This window comes from Quercus lobata, chromosome 6, assembly GCF_001633185.2.
Source record: "Quercus lobata isolate SW786 chromosome 6, ValleyOak3.0 Primary Assembly, whole genome shotgun sequence".
Classification (NCBI taxonomy): domain Eukaryota; kingdom Viridiplantae; phylum Streptophyta; class Magnoliopsida; order Fagales; family Fagaceae; genus Quercus; species Quercus lobata.
The window spans coordinates 15,607,407-15,628,142 of record NC_044909.1 but is presented as its reverse complement, the minus strand read 5'-3'; the positions used below and the strand labels follow the sequence as shown (position 1 = coordinate 15,628,142).

The 20,736-nt window shown below is 39.1% G+C and overlaps 2 protein-coding genes across 4 annotated transcripts; both read right to left on the bottom strand.

Moving 5' to 3' along the window:
• Window positions 1-921: 921 nt before the first annotated feature.
• LOC115950683 (transcription factor bHLH92) lies at window positions 922-8,015 on the bottom strand. Of its 3 annotated transcripts, none has more exons than XM_031067909.1 (3): window positions 7,561-8,015; window positions 7,085-7,375; window positions 922-1,288 (listed from the first exon to the last, which is right to left on the bottom strand). In XM_031067909.1, the coding sequence occupies exons 1-3, from the start codon at window positions 7,912-7,914 to the stop codon at window positions 1,196-1,198; spliced, it is 738 nt and encodes a 245-aa protein (XP_030923769.1). In that variant the 5' UTR covers window positions 7,915-8,015; the 3' UTR covers window positions 922-1,195. The 3 variants fall into 3 exon arrangements, with proteins under 3 accessions (XP_030923769.1, XP_030923768.1, XP_030923770.1); XM_031067908.1 differs by lacking the exons at window positions 7,085-7,375; window positions 7,561-8,015 and adding exons at window positions 1,928-2,218; window positions 2,403-2,855 and having other exon boundaries at window positions 938-1,288; XM_031067910.1 differs by lacking the exon at window positions 922-1,288 and adding an exon at window positions 4,999-5,714.
• An 11,973-nt stretch (window positions 8,016-19,988) lies between these two features.
• LOC115949891 lies at window positions 19,989-20,522 on the bottom strand. Its single transcript, XM_031067156.1, has one exon. It carries the CDS (start codon window positions 20,520-20,522, stop codon window positions 19,989-19,991), a length of 534 nt encoding a protein of 177 aa, XP_030923016.1.
• Between the last annotated feature and the right edge of the window lie 214 nt (window positions 20,523-20,736).

Genomic DNA, 20,736 nt, shown 5'->3' with positions numbered 1-20,736 from the left:
TTTGGCCGGATTGATGCAATTGCTCACTCTTTATATTGCACTTTTCCATCCTCTTACCAAACATGCATTAAAAAAAATATAAATATATTTTTTTTATCTTCTCACTTTTTCATTATTCTAAGTTCTAACCAAACAAAAAAGGTCATATAACGAAAAGTAGGAAAAGTTTGGCTCCAAATATGTTTGCACCCAAACCTTTTCCCTAAAAGGATACATAAATTGTTTTTTTCAATAGTGGGTAGAAAGAATTTTATCCCAAATCAATTTGGAGGTAAATATTTTTCTTTGTGAAATATGTTTTCTCAGGTCAAGCAATAAGGGGGCTTTTGGAATATCAAATTTCTTTTTTCCCAAGATGGAAGCATTTTACAAGAGATTCGGTTTTGTTTTTTTTGTTCATATTCGTTTTAGAAACATCTAGCTGTTACTTCAAAATTTTAGCAAGTTGCAAAATGCCAAAATATAAGGGGGTGTTTGGTATATGCACTTAAAAACATGTGTTTTGTAATTTGAAAACATGTGTAAAAATACGTGTGAGGGAAAAAAATATATGAAAATACGTGTAATATTATTTAAAAATTGAAAACATGTGTTTGAGTTGCCATACCAAATGGGACCTAAATGGTTATTTGTTGGTTTTCTAGGGCAGTATTTCCTCAAGACTGTAGCATCAAAAGCCCATGTTAGTTTTGAATGATGGTGCTGGGCTTACAGGTCAAATTGACCAATTCCTAGTTAGGTAACTGTGTTCAAATTCTTTTATAATTTTGTTGTCTATGTCACATGGCTCAGCTTATAATAATCCACATTAATTAGTACTAGCTAAGCAAGTGTAATCTTTACTCTAATTTCCTCGTGCTCGTTTAACAACCTAAAAAAACAAGAAAAAGGAAAAGAAGAAGAAGTTTCCTCCTGCTCAAATAGATAGACTAGTGGGTAAACTTTAGGTGTTAAAAAAGTCGTCTAAACTAGTCAATTGAAATTCAGAAAATCAACAAAGAAGTTAAAATTTTCAAACCAATAAGAAACCTATTGACCGTCAATCTGTCACGTTGCTAATAGATGATTATAACAAAAAAAAAAAACATATAATAATATATACAACATAAATTTAATAGTTAAAGTGTTCCTATCCTATGATTGAGGGCAAAACTTTTGCCGCAACAGTAAAGTGCTTGGGCGCCCCCACTTTTCTTTAGATTCCACCTTCGTCGAACTTGCGAAGAAGTTTCCCCTCAACTTCATATAGTGCTCTTTGTATGGCTTTTTCCACTTTGGCAGCTTCGATCTTTCAAAATGATAGAAAGAGACAATTATTAGTATTTAAAAAACTCTGGTTAGATAAACCTCACGTGTGCTTATTTCTCCTTCTTATTATTATTATTTATTTTTATTTTTTTTAAACTTTTGTGTCAGGACAAAGATAGAACGAGACAATTTTCCTTTCTAGTCAGGAAACTTTTCAATGTCGGCATAACTGTAGCAATAGCTTTCATTAAAACATAGGAATCAATTGGCCTCCAAAAGTGACAAAAAGAAGAAACAAACACATAGCTATTATTTTTTTAAGGTTGAGATAAAAGAACATTCGAAGAGAGTTTTTAGGTTGATCTACGAAGCCTTAAAAGTTAAGCAGTCACTTGATTCTCAAAAAAAGAAAAAGAAAAAAAAAGAGTTGAGTAGTCACTTGCTTCCACATACATGAATAAGATTAGAGACCATATTTTTCATAATTGTTCACAAATATTATTGAAATTGAAATAACATCACTCTAAGTTAGTTCAATGATTAACTCCACTTTTATAATGATTTTATCTGAATAATAGTGAAATATTTTGGAATTGGTTTGAAAAACAACAAATTTTGGTCACTTGGATCCTTTATGTCGTCGTCCCATAAAAAAAAAGCATGGGAGAGAGAGAGCTACCTCTGTTTCAATCTCCAGTTCAGCTGAGAACTCCTGAGCAGTGAAATTTGATCGGATGGTTCTGGCCTTCAGTCCCAAGTGTTTCAAGCATTTAAGAACTTCCACCATGGAATCAACCCCAGATGTTGGATTAGCCACCTTTAGTTTAATCTTAGCTCCTCCTACTCTTTCCCCTTCCACCGCAGCCAAATTTTTCTCAGCCTCTGAGTTTCGCCTTTGCAACTCTTCCCTCCACTTCTGCAGTACTTGAATTTTTGTCGCTGCCGTTTGAATAATGGAATTCTTATCACTCTGCATACAAAAATCCCATAACAAGTGTCATAATTAAACAACATGACCATATTTTGATTTAAGAGTAGATCCTGATCCTCTACGTTTGAAATGGATTTATTTCATGATTCAAGATTAAATGAAAAAAATGAATTCTAGCTCTTTATTTCACTGGAGAAATGAAAAAAGAAATCCAAAAACACACCTTGGTTCCAAAGGGCAACATGGAATGCAGGGTCATGTAATTTTGCTTCTGCCTCTCTCTCCTCATTCGCTCGTTCATCATGTGCCGAAAACCCCTCTCTTTCTCGTACTCTTGGATTTCATTCCTCGGATGCCAACTCCTCCTCAAGAACTCCACCATTCTCTTCTTCATATTTACACAATTTTTCATATTACCTGAATTCTCTGCCCCAAATTCATTTCTGGGTGTGTCTCTGTAAGGCACAAAAGCGCTTTGATTCACCTGGGGCTGGAGAGCCTCAAAAGCCTTGTAAGCCTCATACCAGAAGATGTCATTGTCACACTGCAATTCCTTTGGGAAAAACAAATCCATCATTCTTCTTCTTCTTCTTCTTTTTCTCTGGGTTTTTGTTTTCCCGGGTAGTTCAAATTTCAGTTTCTGGCAGTTGTAGGTTGCAACGGTCCTGTTTAGTTGGTATTTGTATTTGTAGAGACCGCGTTGATGCACAATTAACACGTGGTCAATTACGTTGTTTTGGACTTCTGCCACTGGTCCAGGCGAATTTAGAGATGGTCAATAAATAGAGGTGGGTTTTAGTTTATTGGTCTTTTTGTACACGCTTGACAAAACGAAAATACTAAGAATAGTCTATCGAATTGGACCCACATTTGCATATTAGCAAGCAAATATTGTCCACATGATTTCAAATCGACGCTTCTATTGAAAGGCCTCATCATTTGGATCCTCCAATTGGCGGACCCTACTCCCATAGAATTTTTGTTTTTTCCTTGAAAATAAAATAATAAATACTAGTGACTTCGACTAGTGGGTGACCCTCTTTGATACTCATATTACATAAGCTTCTTATTAGTTCTTACACAGATGAGTGGCAGGTGTGTTGACACCTCATGTTACGGGTAATATTCATCAAGGTTCTGGTCAATTTAATATTTGTTGAATTCAAAACTAACCATGCTTTGTATCATTACTATGTTAATTACTATTATATGAAAAATTGGAAATAGTATACAAAAGAAAAACGTTTGAAATAACAGCATTCCAATAAGGGTGAGTTTGGTTTAGCTTTTTGTAAAAGTGCATAATGAAAAAATGGAGTTTCAAAAAGCTGAGTGTTTGGTAAAAACTGTTAAAAAGTGCATAATGAAAAAGCTGAGTGTCTGGCTAGCACTTATAAAAGTGGCAGTTTGAGGGATAAATTACCAAAAATGACAATGTATATATAAGGGAATTTATTTCATACTTTTTTTTTTTTAATGTGAATTTGTTTCATACTTAAATTAATTACTTCATCATACTTGAATCAATTTTTCTCTTTCTAAAAAAATTATTTTTTTCTCACCAATATTAGCTAATAATAACCTACCACTTAAGATTTATTATGAAAGTATTGTGAAAATATTGTGATAAAAATTGATACTAATTTTAATTTTAATATACTATTAAAATTATTTTTTTCTCACCAATATTAGCTAATAATAACCTACCTTAAGATTTATTGTGAAAATATTGTGATATAATTTCTTTTTTTTTCTCTCTTTTTTTCTCTCCACACACGTGGGCTCTCCTTCCTTTTTTTTTCCCTCTTTTTTTCTCCTCCACACACGTACCCACACACTTTTTTTTTTTTTCCTACCATACCTTCCTCAATCCAGAACATTCCACAGACAGCTCTCCTTCTTTTTTTTTTTTTTCCTCTTAGCACTTCAAAACGAACGAAGGAATTTTTTTTTCCTCAGTCCTTTTCTTTCCAGAATTTTTTTTTTTCCTTCGTTCGTTCCACAGTGAGCTGAACCAAACTCACCAAACTCATCCAACTCCAAAACGTACCCTTAAGTGCTTGGATCAGGAAGATTGGATGATCGGAACCAACTCCAGAACTCATCCTTCTTCTTTTTCTATTTTTTTTTCTTGTTCTTGATTAGTTGTTGTTTCTGATTTTAGTCAGATCGGCTTCTATTTTTTTTTCTTGATCTTTTGAAGCGAAGGCATTATTGAACGAAAGAGATGCCGGGTCGGTAAATCTGTATCCCATTCTTCAGGTATAGTCTTGTTTGATCACAGATCGGCAGGTGATCCGTCCTTTCCCCCCCCCCCCCCTTTTTTTCGTCAATCTTCTTGATTTGCCAGAGGGTCTTGATCTGCTGTTGTTCTAATTTTCTTGTTGTTGTTGTTGATTTGCTGTTGATCCGAAAGAGTTGTTGTTCTATTTTTTTTTTCTGTTCTTATTCTGCTGTTGTTGTTGTTTTGATTTTAGATTTGTTGTTTAATAGAGGGTAATTTGGTAATTTCATGTGAACCCAACGGATATATCAAAACGCCCAATTCACGTTTTGATTTATGGACCTCAGGAGGTCCATAAATTTTGCGTGTTTTGGACGCTATTTTTGCCTGAGTCCAAAACGCAGCTTTTATCAAAAAGTTGCATTTTGGGCTGAGCCAAACGCAATTTTTCTTCAGCTTTTTCTAATATGCGCATTTTTCAGCTCCTAAAAGTGCAAACAAACGCACACTAAATGCTAAATAAATGATAATTTTTTTTTTTTTTTTTTTTTAATCACTTGTACAGTGTACTATTGTAATTTTGGAATAAGGTCATTTTGATGTCTACTTTTCCAATGTTTAAAAAAAAAAATTATTAGGGTAAGGTTACACGTACAAATTATTTTATAATATTTTTACAGACAATTGTTGTGGCACATTTTTACTAGCGACATACTCCATGATAACATTCAAAAGGGCTGGACTTCACTTGCTTTCTAATTTCTGCTAGTAGCGAGATCTGGCTATTATTTCTCCACAAAACAGCAGCTGAAGGTGAATTGATTCCTTCAATTTAGCTTCAACTTGGACAGAAAGGTTGGTATCAACCTTAGAAAAGTAGCCGAACACCCAAGCACCCTTTCCAATCTTTTGCAAACACCGCGGTGACTTGAGTAATTTGTCCCAATTTTCCCCTTACAATTGATCTTAACTCTCATACTTTTCAGTCTCTTCCATTCCAATGGATAGAATAATAGTAGTTCGAATTCGAATGTGCCATTCAATATTGACGCAATTCAACCATATATTCCTTACCTGGCGACAACTTGATAAGGCACAAGGCACTTGATGTTTGGACTATGCACTAGAGCAGGCCCTCACCCTAAGGCACTTGATGTTTGGACTTTGCACTGGATGGAATAATAGTAGTTCGAATTCGAATGTATCATTCAATATTGACGCAATTCAACCGTATATTCCTTACCTGGCGACAACTTGACAAGGCACAAGGCACTTGATGTTTGGACTTTGCACTAGAGCAGACCCTCACCCCTGTTTTTTTTTTGCTATTTTCATGGTCAAACAATCACCACAGTGTGCTATGTGCCCAAAATTAGAAAGGAGTTTAATTACTATTTTCTAAAATAAAATAAACAAACAAAAACAAAATTGAAGGATAAAACAGGGTTAATCGATGGTCACTCCACAAGTATAAGTACTTGTGGAGTGTGGAGGGCAAGGGTCGGGGTTCAAGTCTCCAGGAGGGAGTTTCACACACATTTACACTTAGATTAGGTTATAGTAGAATTCTATCTTGTAGTTAAAAAAAAAAAAAAAAAAAAAAAAATTGACCCCAAATTACTTAAATTACGTGCAAAAAAAAATAAAAGCACAATCAAACCACCAAACTAAATAAAGTGAATTGAAAAATAGGTTTGACATAAATATTTGATAACAAGGGAAAAACCTTTAAGCAAAACCCCACCGAGTGAGTTTTAGATCATCATTCCTGAAGACTCCACTTAACAATAATAGAGGTTATAAGTATAAGAAATCTTATCCTATCTCGAAATACCTACCTATGGTAGAATTTGTTGATCTATAAAGAAGCTCCCCAATTGGACTACTTATTGCATATGACCTTTTTTTTTTCTTTTTTTTTTTTTTTTGGTGCACGAATCTCTTAATTGTAACTGTGGGTTCCTGTTTTGGACAGTGCCCAAGCCCAAACGTAATGAAGGATCCTGGGCCTCCCAAAAGATGGTGGTAGATGGTTGGATGGACTGGGCTTGACCCATCGTGGCCTTGTTAGGCCATTTATGAGCCAATCTGTGCACAAGACATGAAATCCACAACATACACACGGGGAGAGACGAGAAGTTTTTTTAAAAAAAATTTAAAGTAGTGTATATTCACAATATATATATATATATATATATATATATATATAGTTTGGTTGGATGAATAGCTAAGGAAAAGCAAATAAATTGGCCTCCAAAAGTAGGAATCAATTGGCCTCCAAAAGTGACAAAAAGAAGAAACAAAGATAGCTACTATTTTAAGGTTGAGATAAGAGAACATTCAAAGAGAGTTTTTAGGTTGATCTAGGAAGCCTTAAAAGTTTAGAGGCTGTTTGGATGTAAAAATTTCATCACTCAATTTTCATCACTCAATTTTCATCACCCGTTACTTATTAACTTGCTTCCATATTAATAAATAAGATTAGAGACGGTATTTTTCATAATTATTGACAATTCATGTTGAAATTAAAATAACACTACTTTTAGTTAAGTTTTATAATGATTTTATCTCAATAATAGTGAAATATTTTAAAATTGGTTTGAAAAGCAACAAATTTTGGTCACTTGATCCTCTATGTCGTTTTGTCCCATAAAAAACAAAAGCATGAGAGAGAGAGCTACCTCTGTTTCAATCTCCAATTCAGCTGAGAACTCCTGAGCAGTGAAATTTGATCGGATGGTTCTGGCCTTCAGTCCCAAGTGTTTCAAGCATTTAAGACCTTCCACCACGGAATCAACCCCAGATGTTGGATTAGCCACCTTTAGTTTAATCTTAGCTCTTCCAACTCTTTCCCCTTCCACCGCAGCCAAATTTTTCTCAGCCTCTGAGTTTCGCCTTTGCAACTCTTCCCTACACTTCTGCAGTACTTGAATTTTTGTCGCTGCCGTTTGAATAATGGAATTCTTATCACTCTGCATACAAAAATCCCATAACAAGTGTCATAATTAAACAACATGACCATATTTTGATTTAAGAGTAGATCCTGATCCTCTACGTTTGAAATGGATTTATTTCATGATTCAAGATTAAATGAAAAAAAATGAATTCTAGCTCTTTATTTCACTGGAGAAATGAAAAAAGAAATCCAAAAACACACCTTGGTTCCAAAGGGCAACATGGAATGCAGGGTCATGTAATTTTGCTTCTGCCTCTCTCTCCTCATTCGCTCGTTCATCATGTGCCGAAAACCCCTCTCTTTCTCGTACTCTTGGATTTCATTCCTCGGATGCCAACTCCTCCTCAAGAACTCCACCATTCTCTTCTTCATATTTACACAATTTTTCATATTACCTGAATTCTCTGCCCCAAATTCATTTCTGGGTGTGTCTCTGTAAGGCACAAAAGCGCTTTGATTCACCTGGGGCTGGAGAGCCTCAAAAGCCTTGTAAGCCTCATACCAGAAGATGTCATTGTCACACTGCAATTCCTTTGGGAAAAACAAATCCATCATTCTTCTTCTTCTTCTTCTTTTTCTCTGGGTTTTTGTTTTCCCGGGTAGTTCAAATTTCAGTTTCTGGCAGTTGTAGGTTGCAACGGTCCTGTTTAGTTGGTATTTATATTTGTAGAGACCGCGTTGATGCACAATTAACACGTGGTCAATTACGTTGTTTTGGACTTCTGCCACTGGTCCAGGCGAATTTAGAGATGGTCAAAATATAGAGGTGGGTTTTAGTTTATTGGTCTTTTTGTACACGCTTGACAAAACGAAAACACTAAGAATAGTCTATCGAATTGGACACACATTTGCATATTAGCAAGCAAATATTGTCCACATGATTTCAAATCGACGCTTCTATTGAAAGGCCTCATCATTTGGATCCTCAAATTGGCGGACCCTACTCCCATAGAATTTTTGTTTTTTCCTTGAAAATAAAATAATAAATACTAGTAACTTCGACTAGTGGGTGACCCTCTTTGATACTCATATTACATAAGCTTCTTATTAGTTCTTACACAGATGAGTGGCAGGTGTGTTGACACCTCATGTTACGGGTAATATTCATCAAGGTTCTGGTCAATTTAATATTTGTTGAATTCAAAACTAACCATGTTTTGTATCATTACTATGTTAATTACTATTATATGAAAAATTGGAAATAGTATACAAAAGAAAAACGTTTGAAATAACAGCATTCCAATAAGAGTGAGTTTGGTTCAGCTTTTTGTAAAAGTGCATAATGAAAAAGTAGAGTTTCAAAAAGCTGAGTGTTTGGTAAAAGCTGTTAAAAAGTTCATAATGAAAAAGCTGAGTGTTTGGCTAGCACTAATAAAAGTGGCAGTTTGAGAGATAAATTACCAAAAAGGACAATGTATATATAAGGGAATTTATTTCATACTTTTTTTTTTTTATGTGAATTTGTTTCATACTTAAATCAATTACTTCATCATACTTGAATCAATTTTTCTCTTTCTAAAAAAATTATTTTTTTCTCACCAATATTAGCTAATAATAACCTACCACTTAAGATTTATTATGAAAGTATTGTGAAAATATTGTGATAAAAATTGATACTAATTTTAATTTTAACATACTATTAAAATTATTTTTTTCTCACCAATATTAGCTAATAATAACCTACCTTAAGATTTATTGTGAAAATATTGTGATATAATTTCTTTTTTTTTCTCTCCACACACGTGGGCTCTCCTTCCTTTTTTTTCTTTTTTTTTTCCCTCTTTTTTTCTCCTCCACACACGTACCCACACACTTTTTTTTTTTTTTTTTTTCCCTACCATACCTTCCTCAATCCAGAACATTCCACAGACAGCTCTCCTTCTTTTTTTTTTTTTTTTTTTCCTCTTAGCACTTCAAAATGAACGAAGGAATTTTTTTTTCCTCAGTCCTTTTTCTATCCAGAAATTTTTTTTTTCCTTCGTTCGTTCCACAGTGAGCTGAACCAAACTCACCCAACTCATCCAACTCCAGAACGTACCCTTAAGTGCTTGGATCAGGAAGATTGGATGATCGGAACCAACTCTAGAACTCATCCTTCTTCTTTTTCTATTTTTTTTTTCTTGTTCTTGATTAGTTGTTGTTTCTGATTTTAGTCAGATCGGCTTCTATTTTTTTTTCTTGATCTTTTGAAGCGAAGGCATTATTGAACGAAAGAGATGCTGGGTCGATAAATCTGTATCCCATTCTTCAGGTATAGTCTTGTTTGATCACAGATCGGCAGGTGATCCGTCCTTTCTCCCCCCTCCCCTTTTTTTCGTCAGTCTTCTTGATTTGCCAGAGGGTCTTGATCTGCTGTTGTTCTAATTTTCTTGTTGTTGTTGTTGATCTGCTGTTGATCCGAAAGAGTTGTTGTTCTATTTTTTTTTTCTGTTCTTGATCTGCTGTTGTTGTTGTTTTGATTTTAGATTTGTTGTTTAATAGAGGGTAACTTGGTAATTTCTTGTGAGCCCAACGGATATATCAAAACGCCCAATTCACGTTTTGATTTATGGACCTTAGGAAGTCCATAAATTTTGCGTGTTTTGGACGCTATTTTTGCCTGAGTCCAAAACGCAGCTTTTATCAAAAAGTTGCGTTTTGGGCTGAGCCAAACGCAATTTTTCTTCAGCTTTTTTTAATATGCGCGTTTTCAGCTCCTAAAAGTGCAAACAAACGCACACTAAATGCTAAATAAATGATAAAATTGATTTTTTTTTTTTTTTATCACCTGTACAGTGTACTATTGTAATTTTGGAATAAGGTCTTTTTGATGTCTACTTTTCCAATGTTTAAAAAAACAAATTATTAGAGTAAGGTTACAAGTACAAATTATTTTATAATATTTTTACAGACAATTGTTGTGGCACATTTTTACTAGCGACATACTCCATGATAACATTCAAAAGGGCTGGACTTCACTTGCTTTCTAATTTCTGCTAGTAGCGAGATCCGGCTATTATTTCTCCACAAAACAACAGTTGAAGGTGAATTGATTCCTTCAATTTAGCTTCAACTTGGACAGAAAGGTTGGTATCAACCTTAGAAAAGTAGCCGAACACCCAAGTACCCTTTCCAATCTTTTGCAAACACCGTGGTGACTTGAGTAATTTGTCCCAATTTTCCCCTTACAATTGATCTTAACTCTCATACTTTTCAGTCTCTTCCATTCCAATGGATAGAATAATAGTAGTTCGAATTCGAATGTGCCATTCAATATTGACGCAATTCAACCATATATTCCTTACCTGGCGACAACTTGACAAGGCACAAGGCACTTGATGTTTGGACTATGCACTAGAGCAGGCCCTCACCCTAAGGCACTTGATGTTTGGACTTTGCACTGGATGGAATAATATTAGTTCGAATTCGAATGTACCATTCAATATTGACGCAATTCAACCGTATATTCCTTACCTGGCGACAACTTGACAAGGCATAAGGCACCTAATGTTTGGACTTTGCACTAGAGCGAACCCTCACCCCTGTTTTTTTTTTGTTGCTATTTTCATGTTCAAACAATCACCACGGTGTGCTATGTGCCCAAAATTAGAAAGGAGTTTAATTACTATTTTCTGAAATAAAATAAACAAACAAAAACAAAATTGAAGGATAAAACAGGGTTAATCGATGGTCACTCCACAAGTATAAGTACTTGTGGAGTGTGGAGGGCAAGGGCCGGGGTTCAAGTCTCCAGGAGGGAGTTTCACATACATTTACACTTAGATTAGGTTAGAGTAGAATTCTATCTTGTAGTAAAAAAAAAAAAAGATTGACCCCAAATTACTTAAATTACATGCAAAAACAATAAAAGCACAATCAAACCACCAAACTAAATAAAGTGAATTGAAAAATAGGTTTGACATAAATATTTGATAACAAGGTAAAAACCTTTAAGCAAAACCCCACTGAGTGAGTTTTAGATCATCATTCCTGAAGAATCCACTTAACAATAATAGAGGTTATAAGTATAAGAAATCTTATCCTATCTCGAAATACCTACCTATGGTAGAATTTGTTGATCTATAAAGAAGCTCCCCAATTGGACTACTTATTGCATATGACCTTTTTTGTTTTTGTTTTTTTTTTTTTTTTGGTGCACGAATCTCTTAATTGTAACTGTGGGTTCTTGTTTTGGACAGTGCCCAAGCCTAAAGGTAATGAAGGATCCTGGGCCTCCCAAAAGATGGTGGTAGATGGTTGGATGAACTGGGCTTGACCCATCGTGGCCTTGTTAGGCCATTTATGAGCCAATCTGTGCACAAGACATGGAATCCACAACACACACACGGGGAGAGACGAGAAGTTTTTTTTAAAGAAATTTACAGTAGTGTATATTCACATTATATATATATATATATATATATATATATGTATATATATATATAGTTTGGTTGGATGAATAGCTAAGGAAAAGCAAATAAAGTAAAAGTAGTGCAAGTAAAACGTTAGAGATCCTGGAATATAATGGGATTATGCTTTATTATATTGAGTACTTGAGTACATTGAGTCATGCTTTGTTGGGATATATCACAAGGTTCAAATATATTCAAAAATCATAGACTTAGATAGCTCTCCTTGGGATTCCAAGACTTGTGAAGTTTGAATCCCTTTAAGTCCAAGTGTATCCTCTAGTATTCGTTTCAGGATCCCTTAGAATACCTCCTGTGTGTGCCAAAAGTGAGGCTAATGGGCCAGCCCTCACTTGGGCTCACAATCTATTTATAACGTGGGCTTCGGATTTCCTACCTTGGGTAATTCCTTATACAGAGACCCAATGGAGCTGCATCTCCCTACTATTACTGCACAAGCTTAATTCTCACTTCTTCCACTCTTAGTCTCTTTTAGAACTTTTCCAACCACCCCCTCTTCCTTATCTTCTCATATTTATAGCTAAAAATTAGTGGGGAGTTATGATTACTTTCATGGTTAGTGGGAAAGGAGGTCCAATGTCGTTAACCTTAAGTGGGTGTTTAGTTGGGAGTGGGGTGTGGTAAGAGTGGCATTGGAACTGGTTCCCACTTAAGTAGAGCTACTCGGTAGCGATATTCCCCAAGGCACTATTGGGCAGCCGAGAAGCGGTAAACCCGAGCAGTTGTCTTAATGTTCGGTAAATGGTTCATCGGGCGTGGTTTGGGTGATGAAGCATGGTGCGTACTAATTAAGACCATTCGCCTAATGGGGCTTTAAGGTGGCATGAGACCTAGGCCTATGGTCCTTGTGGGCCTAGGGCTAGGGCCTCAGGCAAAAAGAGGTTGGCGTCATAGACCATATTGTTGGGCCGGAGCCCAAGGCCCAAATGGGCCTAGGGGTCCAAGTGCCATACATTAGCCCCCCTTTGATTTGTGCCCAGCCTTTGGGAACAAATTAAGGACACTAAAAGACAAAAGTTATCTGAGAAGTTCAACGAGTGAATACTGGGCGGTTCAAAGGGCTCATTAATGTGTCCTTAAAAGGTGCACTGTATCTGACTGTTTGGTTCAGCTGTCATCATTATCTGACGGTTCACAAACTGAGGCGGTGCGTGTGTCAGTTACCAAAGGGATTCGTAGGGTTTCCCACCTTACTATTAATTAAATGCTATTTATTCCTTCCATGGCTCCTATAAATAACTCTCTCTGAATCTCTTCTTCACTTTTTGCATTCCTCATTCTCCAAACTCCTTCTCTACCGAGCATACACCCTTTGTGTGTTCATACTTTAGCCCAGAACATTCCTTCCTAGAGCCTTCAAAGTAAGTTCTCTCTACACTTCCCTTTACTCTTTCTATTTCTTACAGTTCTCTCTTAATCATAGCTTTGAGAATCCTAGTTTAGAAATGGGCTACTCTTATCTCCTTTCCTCAGAAGCCTTTTTGGGTAGTTTTAGGGCTGCCTACAACGTCCCTGAGGATGTTGATGCTGCCTATTGTCATGAGGGCAATATCGACATCCAAAGGTGTCGTGGTGTAAACACAATATTCTTTCCTTTAATGGCCATTCTTGAGGGTGGGGTTAGGTTCCCCATTGATCCCCTCATCATAAGCACCCTTAGGTTTTATGGTCTATGTCCCAACCAACTCCCCCCTAATTTTTACCAAGTGGTGAGTTGTGTTTGTAGGTTGAACCAGTTGTTCGGGTTGCAATTGAATTACCATGACATTAACTTCATGTATAGTTTGTGCGGCAAAATTTCGTCAAACTATTATTTAAAAACAAGAGACATGCGGGTATGACTCATATCATGCCTACCTGACTCAAATAGGAACTCGGTTGGGGAATTTGTATGGGTGAGCAGCAACTAGTTTGCCGACAAGCTCCCCTGCTCCTTCTTGCCGCATGATGTTGGTCGATACTGAGCATATTTCGTTTGTTATTCATACTTGCGTTTATTTTGATTGATTGGTTGTTAACTAGTTTGGTATTGTTTCCGTGCAGAGAGCAAAAGGTTCAAACCGGACCTTACAGTAGTGCATGTGAGAGACCTAAATTTTGTCCTTAGGTCAGAAATTTTCGTTCACTTGGACGGACAACTCCGAGCATTCCATTTAATCCTTGGCGTTGAACCTGTATATTCCACCTAGCAAGCATTCAGTCAAGCTTTGTTAGTAGACAGTCCCCTCATTTCTTATATTAACGTCTGACATACGAATTTCCTTCCTCCAAAACTAACCGTAGGCGAAGCTCGTGATCTCGGCCCATGGTACATCTTCTCCGACGAACTCACTCCAGTATAGGACGAGTCAGTTGAACGTGTGTCCTAAACCGTCGAGTACACATACCCGTCAAGCCTGAAGCCCCTACCGAACCCCAAGCTCTCGTTGAACCCGAAGCCCCCATTCAAGCAGCTGAGGAAGCAGTTATCGAATCAGATCAAGGTCACAATATGGTGACAAGAAGGACGATGACGATCAGCCGTTTTGTGCCCGGAGCCTGGCTAACCTCGCAGCGGTAAGAAACCCAAGGCAGAGATCCAACTCCCCCTCCTCCTCCTCCCTCTGGCCGTTCTCGGAAAAGACAGTGTACGATTGAGCAGACTTAGGCTGGCTCGGGAGATGCGCCTACGAGGACTCCTCCACGGCCATCAAAGGCTATCATTATTTGAGAGCCAATTGCCCAAACCAGGACGTACGTGGCATCCACCTCCCAAGTCGCGGCGGAATGGCAGCCTACATTCTAGCTTGACGACAAACCCCTCCCCACGTCCACCAGTGTAAGAGTATGGGATAAGGGCGAACGGGGTCATGTCGCTCAGATTTTGGCGCACAACCTCCTTTTGCTCGAAGACATACATGTTTTTTTGAGGATGGGATAGACAAGCCATTGGGTAAATGGTTGCAATGGCACACATAGTGGTAATCTCTTGTCCCTTGGCTTTCTATTTGCTTTCGCACACGTACATTTGTTTTCATACTTATCATTATCGTTTTATTAGGCCATGCAGCTGACTCATGTCCTTGATGGGTGGCTGAAGGAGCTTTTCGAGGATGCCGAGAAGGAGAAGGCTCTTAAGGAGGTTGCTGAGTTGACTGCTAAGGAGAAGGCGAAGGCCGTGGAGACCGTGGAAAAGAAGGCTGCTATGGCTAAGAAGGCTAGGTGATTGGTGGAGAAGAGGTTTGCGAAGCTGGAGGCGAAGTTGGGTGAGATCGAGCTTAGGTTAGCAGAAGCCGTGAGTCTGAACACTACTCGAGCCGAGGAGTTGGCTGATCTGAAGGTGGCTTTGGAGGCTTGCGAAAATAAATGGTACAACGAAGGCTTTGTCGATGCGGAGAACTCTGTGGAGCCAGTCATTCGGGAAGCTCGAAAGCTCGCATTCGAGAAGGGTTGGTTGGCCGCCCTGCAAGCTCTGGGGGTCCCCGAGGACTCTCCTTTAAGAAATCCCAACCAAATTCCTCTCCCGGGCCCTTCTCTTGCTGCACAGAACCCTTCTGGTGCCACTGACGAGGAAGAATCTTCGAGCATGAGGGAGTTGGTGGAGGCAATTGACTCCTATGTGGAGTTAGTTGACCTGGAAGTCACTAGCAATTTCCGTGCTGATGATTGGCCCGGTGAGGATGCTCAGCTTCAGCCACCTTCAGCAACCTAGCAGCCACCTAAGGATGTCGCCCAATTCCAGCCTGCAGACCCTTCAATTTGATTGCTGAACTAAATTTCTACTTTTTACTTTTCCTCTGCTTAAGTAATTTCCTTATTTTCATTAAGTTTGCCCATGTCACTAGGTTGTGGTGACAAAACAATTATTTTTCCGTGTTTAATTTTCCTATAATCACCGACTTATGGTGACAAAACATTGGTTTAGTTTTTATATGTTGGCTTTATTTGATTATGGTATGATTGCTGAACACTTGCTTTAAGTACGTCTATGAATGTTTGATTCTATGTTGTTCCTTTCATTACGTTCTTTTATTTTCTTCATGTTATAGAGATACCCCTAGTGGCTAGGTAATTCAATCACAGTTCGCTTCTGAATGGGGATTGAAACTGCTTTCTAGTTTACTTCCATAAGGAAAGATTATATCAAGGTATGTATGGTGTCTGAAACCGGTTTAGACGGGAGAAAGAGTTAACTCCTTGGCAATAGAGACTTCGTTCGATGTATGCTCACTCTTTGGGGTTAATGTAGGGCATAGAAAACTGAGAAGCAAGTTTCTGAGTTTAGCTTTTGTGCAAGGTTTCCACTTGCTCAATGATAATGATCGAACCAAGAAGCAGGCTTTTGTCCTTAGCAACACCTTTAGTGTAAGGTTTCCTCCTACTCAGTGATAATGATCAAATCGAGAAGCAGATTTCTGTTCTTAGCAACACCTTTAGTGTAAGGTTTCCACTTACTCGATGATAATGATCGAACTGAGAAGCAGGCTTCTGTCCTTAACAACACCTTTAGTGTAAAGTTTTCACCTCCTCGGTGATAATGATCGAACCGAGAATCAGACTTCTGTCCTTAATTTTTCTTAGTTCTTTTATCCTTATGTTGGCTAGCCAGGGCTAGTTAGTTAACGATAATGGAATTTAATACACCTGCACATATAAATATCATCATTGTATTAGCTAATAAAATGTACATTTAAGATTTTATTGAATTCACACACCCATGTATAGATGATTAGTGATAGAACTTCTTCAGATTATGGACATTCCATGGTTAGGGAAGCGGTCTCTTGTCCAGGTCCTCTTAACAGTACGCTCCTGCACTCGCAATGACAGTAACCTTATAGGGCCTTTCCCAGGCCAGGGCCAGCTTCCCGGCATTCGTATCCCGTATATTCCCTACTGCTTTTTGTAGCACCAGGTCCCAAGCTCTGAATTTCTTTGTCTTTATGCCTCGGTTATATCGTAGGGCAAGTTTTTGTTGATACTCCACTAGCCGTATAGTCATTGTTTTTTGGTACTCTTCCAGCAAATCCAAACGTTCTACCAGCAATTTATCATTCTGGGTATGGGCAAATCCCGCAACCTGTGCACTACATAAATTTACCTCGGCCGGTTTTACAGCTTCTGCCCCATATGTGAGAGAGAACGGAGGTTCCCCAGTAGACCTTCTAGGAGTTGTCCGGTATGCCCACAAAACGTTGGGCAGCTCCTCGGCCCACCTACCTTTTGCACCATCTAACCTTTTCTTAAATTCGTTCACAATTACCTTGTTGGTGGCTTCTGCTTGGCCATTGCTCTAAGGATACGCTGGGGTGGAGTACCTATTCTTGATGCCGAGATCACTGCAAAACTCGCGAAAGGCTCTGCTATCAAACTGTAATCCATTATCAAATATAAGAGAGTCTGGCACCCCAAATCTTGTGACTATATTCTTCCACACGAACTTCTTAACATCCATGTCCTAAATATTGGCTAACGTCTCTGCCTTTGCCTTTGCCCATTTAGTGAAGTAATCAACAGTCACTAAAACAAACTTTCGATTGCCTGTGGCTTGGGGAAATGGGTTGAGAATATCTAGCCCCCATTACGCGAAGGGCCAGGGGCTGTTAATTGGATTTAGATGGCCTTCTAGTTAGTGGATCAAGGGGGCATGCTTTTGGCACTGTTCACAGTTACGTACATACTCGGCAGAATCCTTCTGCATCTGTGGCCACCAGAACTCCTGAGTCATTGCTCGGTTTGCTAATGAGCATGCCCCCACATGACTGCCACACACTTCATCATGTAACTTGGCCAAGAGTTCATTAACTTTCTTAAGGTGTAAGCACAAAAGGTACGGCCCCCCAAAAGACCTCCAGTATAGCTTACGATCTGCCGACAACAGTACCGAGAAGCTAGTCGGCGAACCCTGTTAGCTTCCTTTTCATCATCTGGGACTCGATCCTTGGCTAAGAAGTCAATGATTGGGTCCATCCAACATGACTCGATCGTCGAAATTACTGCAACACCAATACCAACCGCTGTATTAATGCTTGGATCTGCTATGAGCTTTACCTTGATTAACCGAGGCACATCCTCTGTCATTAATGATGCCAGCGTGGCTAGAGAGTCAGCATGTTTGTTTTGTCCCCGGGCCACTTGGGCCAACTTTTCCGTACAAAACTTACTCATGACTTGCTTTACCACCTGTAAGTACTCTTTCATTCGAGAATCCCAAGCTTCAAAACTGCCCTACACCTGGCTGACCACTAGCCGAGAATTTGAATAAATCTCTACATCCCTTGCACCTATACCCAAAAGAATGCTCCAATCATATTCCTTCTAGGGTGATAATGACAATCCCGGCACCAGCCTCCATAGCACTTGATGCACCGTCCACAAATACCTTTCACGAGCGACATTCCACATGACAAACCATCTCCCCTTCGTTCTTGGGAGAAAACTCTGCAACAAAATCAGCAAGAACTTGGCCCTTCATCGAACTTCTTGGCCTGTACCTTATATCGAAGGATCCTAGCCGGGTCCACTATTTAGCTATCTGGCCCGTAAAGTCAAATCTTTTCAACAACAACTGTAAAGGGTACTCGATCAGGACATAAACAAGTATGAGCTTGAAAATAGTGAGACAACTTTCTCGTAGCTGCACTGGTGCTAACACCAACTTCTCTAAGGGTAAATATTTTGTCTCGGCATCAACCAAGGTTTTATTGATATAATACATAGGCTTCTGCACTCCTTGATCCCTTAATAGCATGGCACTCACAGCATGATTAGACACCGAGAGGTACATGAATAAGTCTTCCCCAGGTTCCGAGGCTGTTAACATGGGTGCCTGCATCAAATACTCCTTCAAATCCTGAAAAAATCTTTCACATTCCTCATTCCATTGGAACCCCTTCCACTTCTTCAAAAGTTGGTAGAATGTACGACAGCGATTGACAAACTTAGAAGTGAATTGATTAAGGGCAACTAACATTCCGATCAACTCCTGCACTTCCTTCGGATTGCCCGGCGGCTTGAGGCGCTGCACGGCTTCAATCTGATAGAGGTTGACCTTTATCTCACGGTTAGTGATCAGATAACCTAGGAACTTGCCAGTCCCCACCTCAAAAGCACACTTGTCCACGTTCAGGCCCAACTTATGTTGCCGAAGCACTTTAAATACCCCCTAGAGATCCTCTATATGCTGTATCTCTTGTTTACTTTTTACCACCATGTTGTCAATGTACATCTCAACCGTACGCCTAATCTTTTCCTGAAACATTCTAGTCATCATTCGTTGATATGTTGCCCCGACATTCTTTAACCTGAAGGGCATCACGGTGTAATGGTAGTTTGCATCAAGGGAGATGAATGCCGTCTTCTCCTAGTCCTTGACAGCTAGGGCAATTTGATGATAACCCTGAAAAGCATCCAGGAAACTCATCCTCGAGTGCCCATAGGTGGCATCGACCAATTGATCTATCTTTGGTATAGGGAACGGGTCCTTTGGGCATGCTCGATTCAAATCCGTGAAATCTACACAAACTCTCCATTTGTCATTCTTCTTCCTGACCACCACGGTATTTGCTAGTCATTCCGGGAAGAGGATTTCCTTTATCGCCCCGGCCTCTTTTAACCTCCCGACCTCTTGTCTCACTGCCTCAACGTGTTCCCTTGCCGACCTTCTCGACCTCTGCTTCTTTGGAGGAAATAACGGGTCTACGTTAAGCTTGTGAAAGATGGACTCGAGATTAACTCTGGGCACCTCATACGGGCTCTAAGCGAACACATCTACATTATGTATAAGAAATAACAATGTTTCTACCTTATCCCAACCCCTATCTGAAAATACCAGTCAATATCCGGTAGAATCTTTACTCTGATTAATTCCTTAGCACAACTAGCCCTCATTCCCTCTTGGGGCTCCTGTAATTGCTATAAAGGGACCTCCTCGATGGTTTCCTTTTGTTTAGCCTGCTTATGCTTCCAACCGACCACGGTCACTAAACATTGCCTGGCCGCTTGCTGACTTCCCCTTACTACAGTAATGCCTTGCTTGGTGCGGAACTTAACCTTCACATGCAAGGTGGAGGGGACTGCCCCTATCGTATGGGTCCATGGCCTTCCCAGAATGGCTGTATAAGGAGAAAATGAAGCAACAACTATAAAAGCCACTGTTACTTCCTTTCCTTCCATATTCATGGGAAATGATATTTGCCCCTCGGGAATCACCACCTGGCCATCGAACCCGAGAGGCAAATATCACTTCCCATTGGATCTGTTCAAATGGCCGTATTTAGAGAGGTCCTTCTTCTTCAGTCCGAGCCCTTTGAACAGATTCGAATACATCACATCGGCCCCACTTCCCTGGTCTACCATTACTCTCTTTACTATGAAATCATTTATCCGGGCCGTCACAATCAATGCATCATTGTTGTTAAAAGCGATGGGCTCCAGACTAATCTTCATCTTCTTCTCGGTGGCTTGCTTGCTTGAGCAATTTCCCACAGGTGCTACGGTTAACATTCCTTTCCTCCCAGCCACAGCAGTACTCCTCGGGGCGGCATGAATGACTTTGATCACTCCCAATGGAAGCGGGAGAGGGTTCCCTCTTTGCTGAGCACCTTGCCTAGCACCATTGTTCCTTGAATCTACCACAAACTCCTTCAGATATCCCGCCTTCACCAATTGCCCTAAATGGTCCTTTAATACCCGACATTGCTCGGTGATATGTCCCTTATCCTTGTGATAGGTACAGTACAAATTTTGGTTTCTCCGAGACGGGTCACCCCCCATCTTGTTCGGCCATCTGAAGTACGGCTCGTTCTTAATCTAGTTTACGAGCTTGTGCACAGGCTCCTTAAACGTCACGTTTACCTCCCCCAGTTACAACTCTGGCTTTTGTATCCTCAAATCCTTTTAAGACCTTGGCTGAAAACCACTTTGCCGAGGATGATTCATTAACGGGTTCTTACCCTTGCTCTGCTGTCGATCATCCTTTAAGCGTTTG

Bases quoted from the DNA above. Each gene is read 5' to 3' on its own strand.
- LOC115950683 (XM_031067909.1), bottom strand. From the start codon at position 7,914: ATGATGGATTTGTTTTTCCCAAAGGAATTGCAGTGTGACAATGACATC. The intron at 7,376-7,560 runs GTGTGTTTTTGG...TTTTGTATGCAG, and splicing joins TGTTGCCCTTTGGAACCAAG to AGTGATAAGAATTCCATTAT. The intron at 1,289-7,084 runs GTAGCTCTCTCT...TCATTTTGAAAG, and splicing joins AATTGGAGATTGAAACAGAG to ATCGAAGCTGCCAAAGTGGA.
- LOC115949891 (XM_031067156.1), bottom strand. From the start codon at position 20,522: ATGGGGGGTGACCCGTCTCGGAGAAACCAAAATTTGTACTGTACCTAT.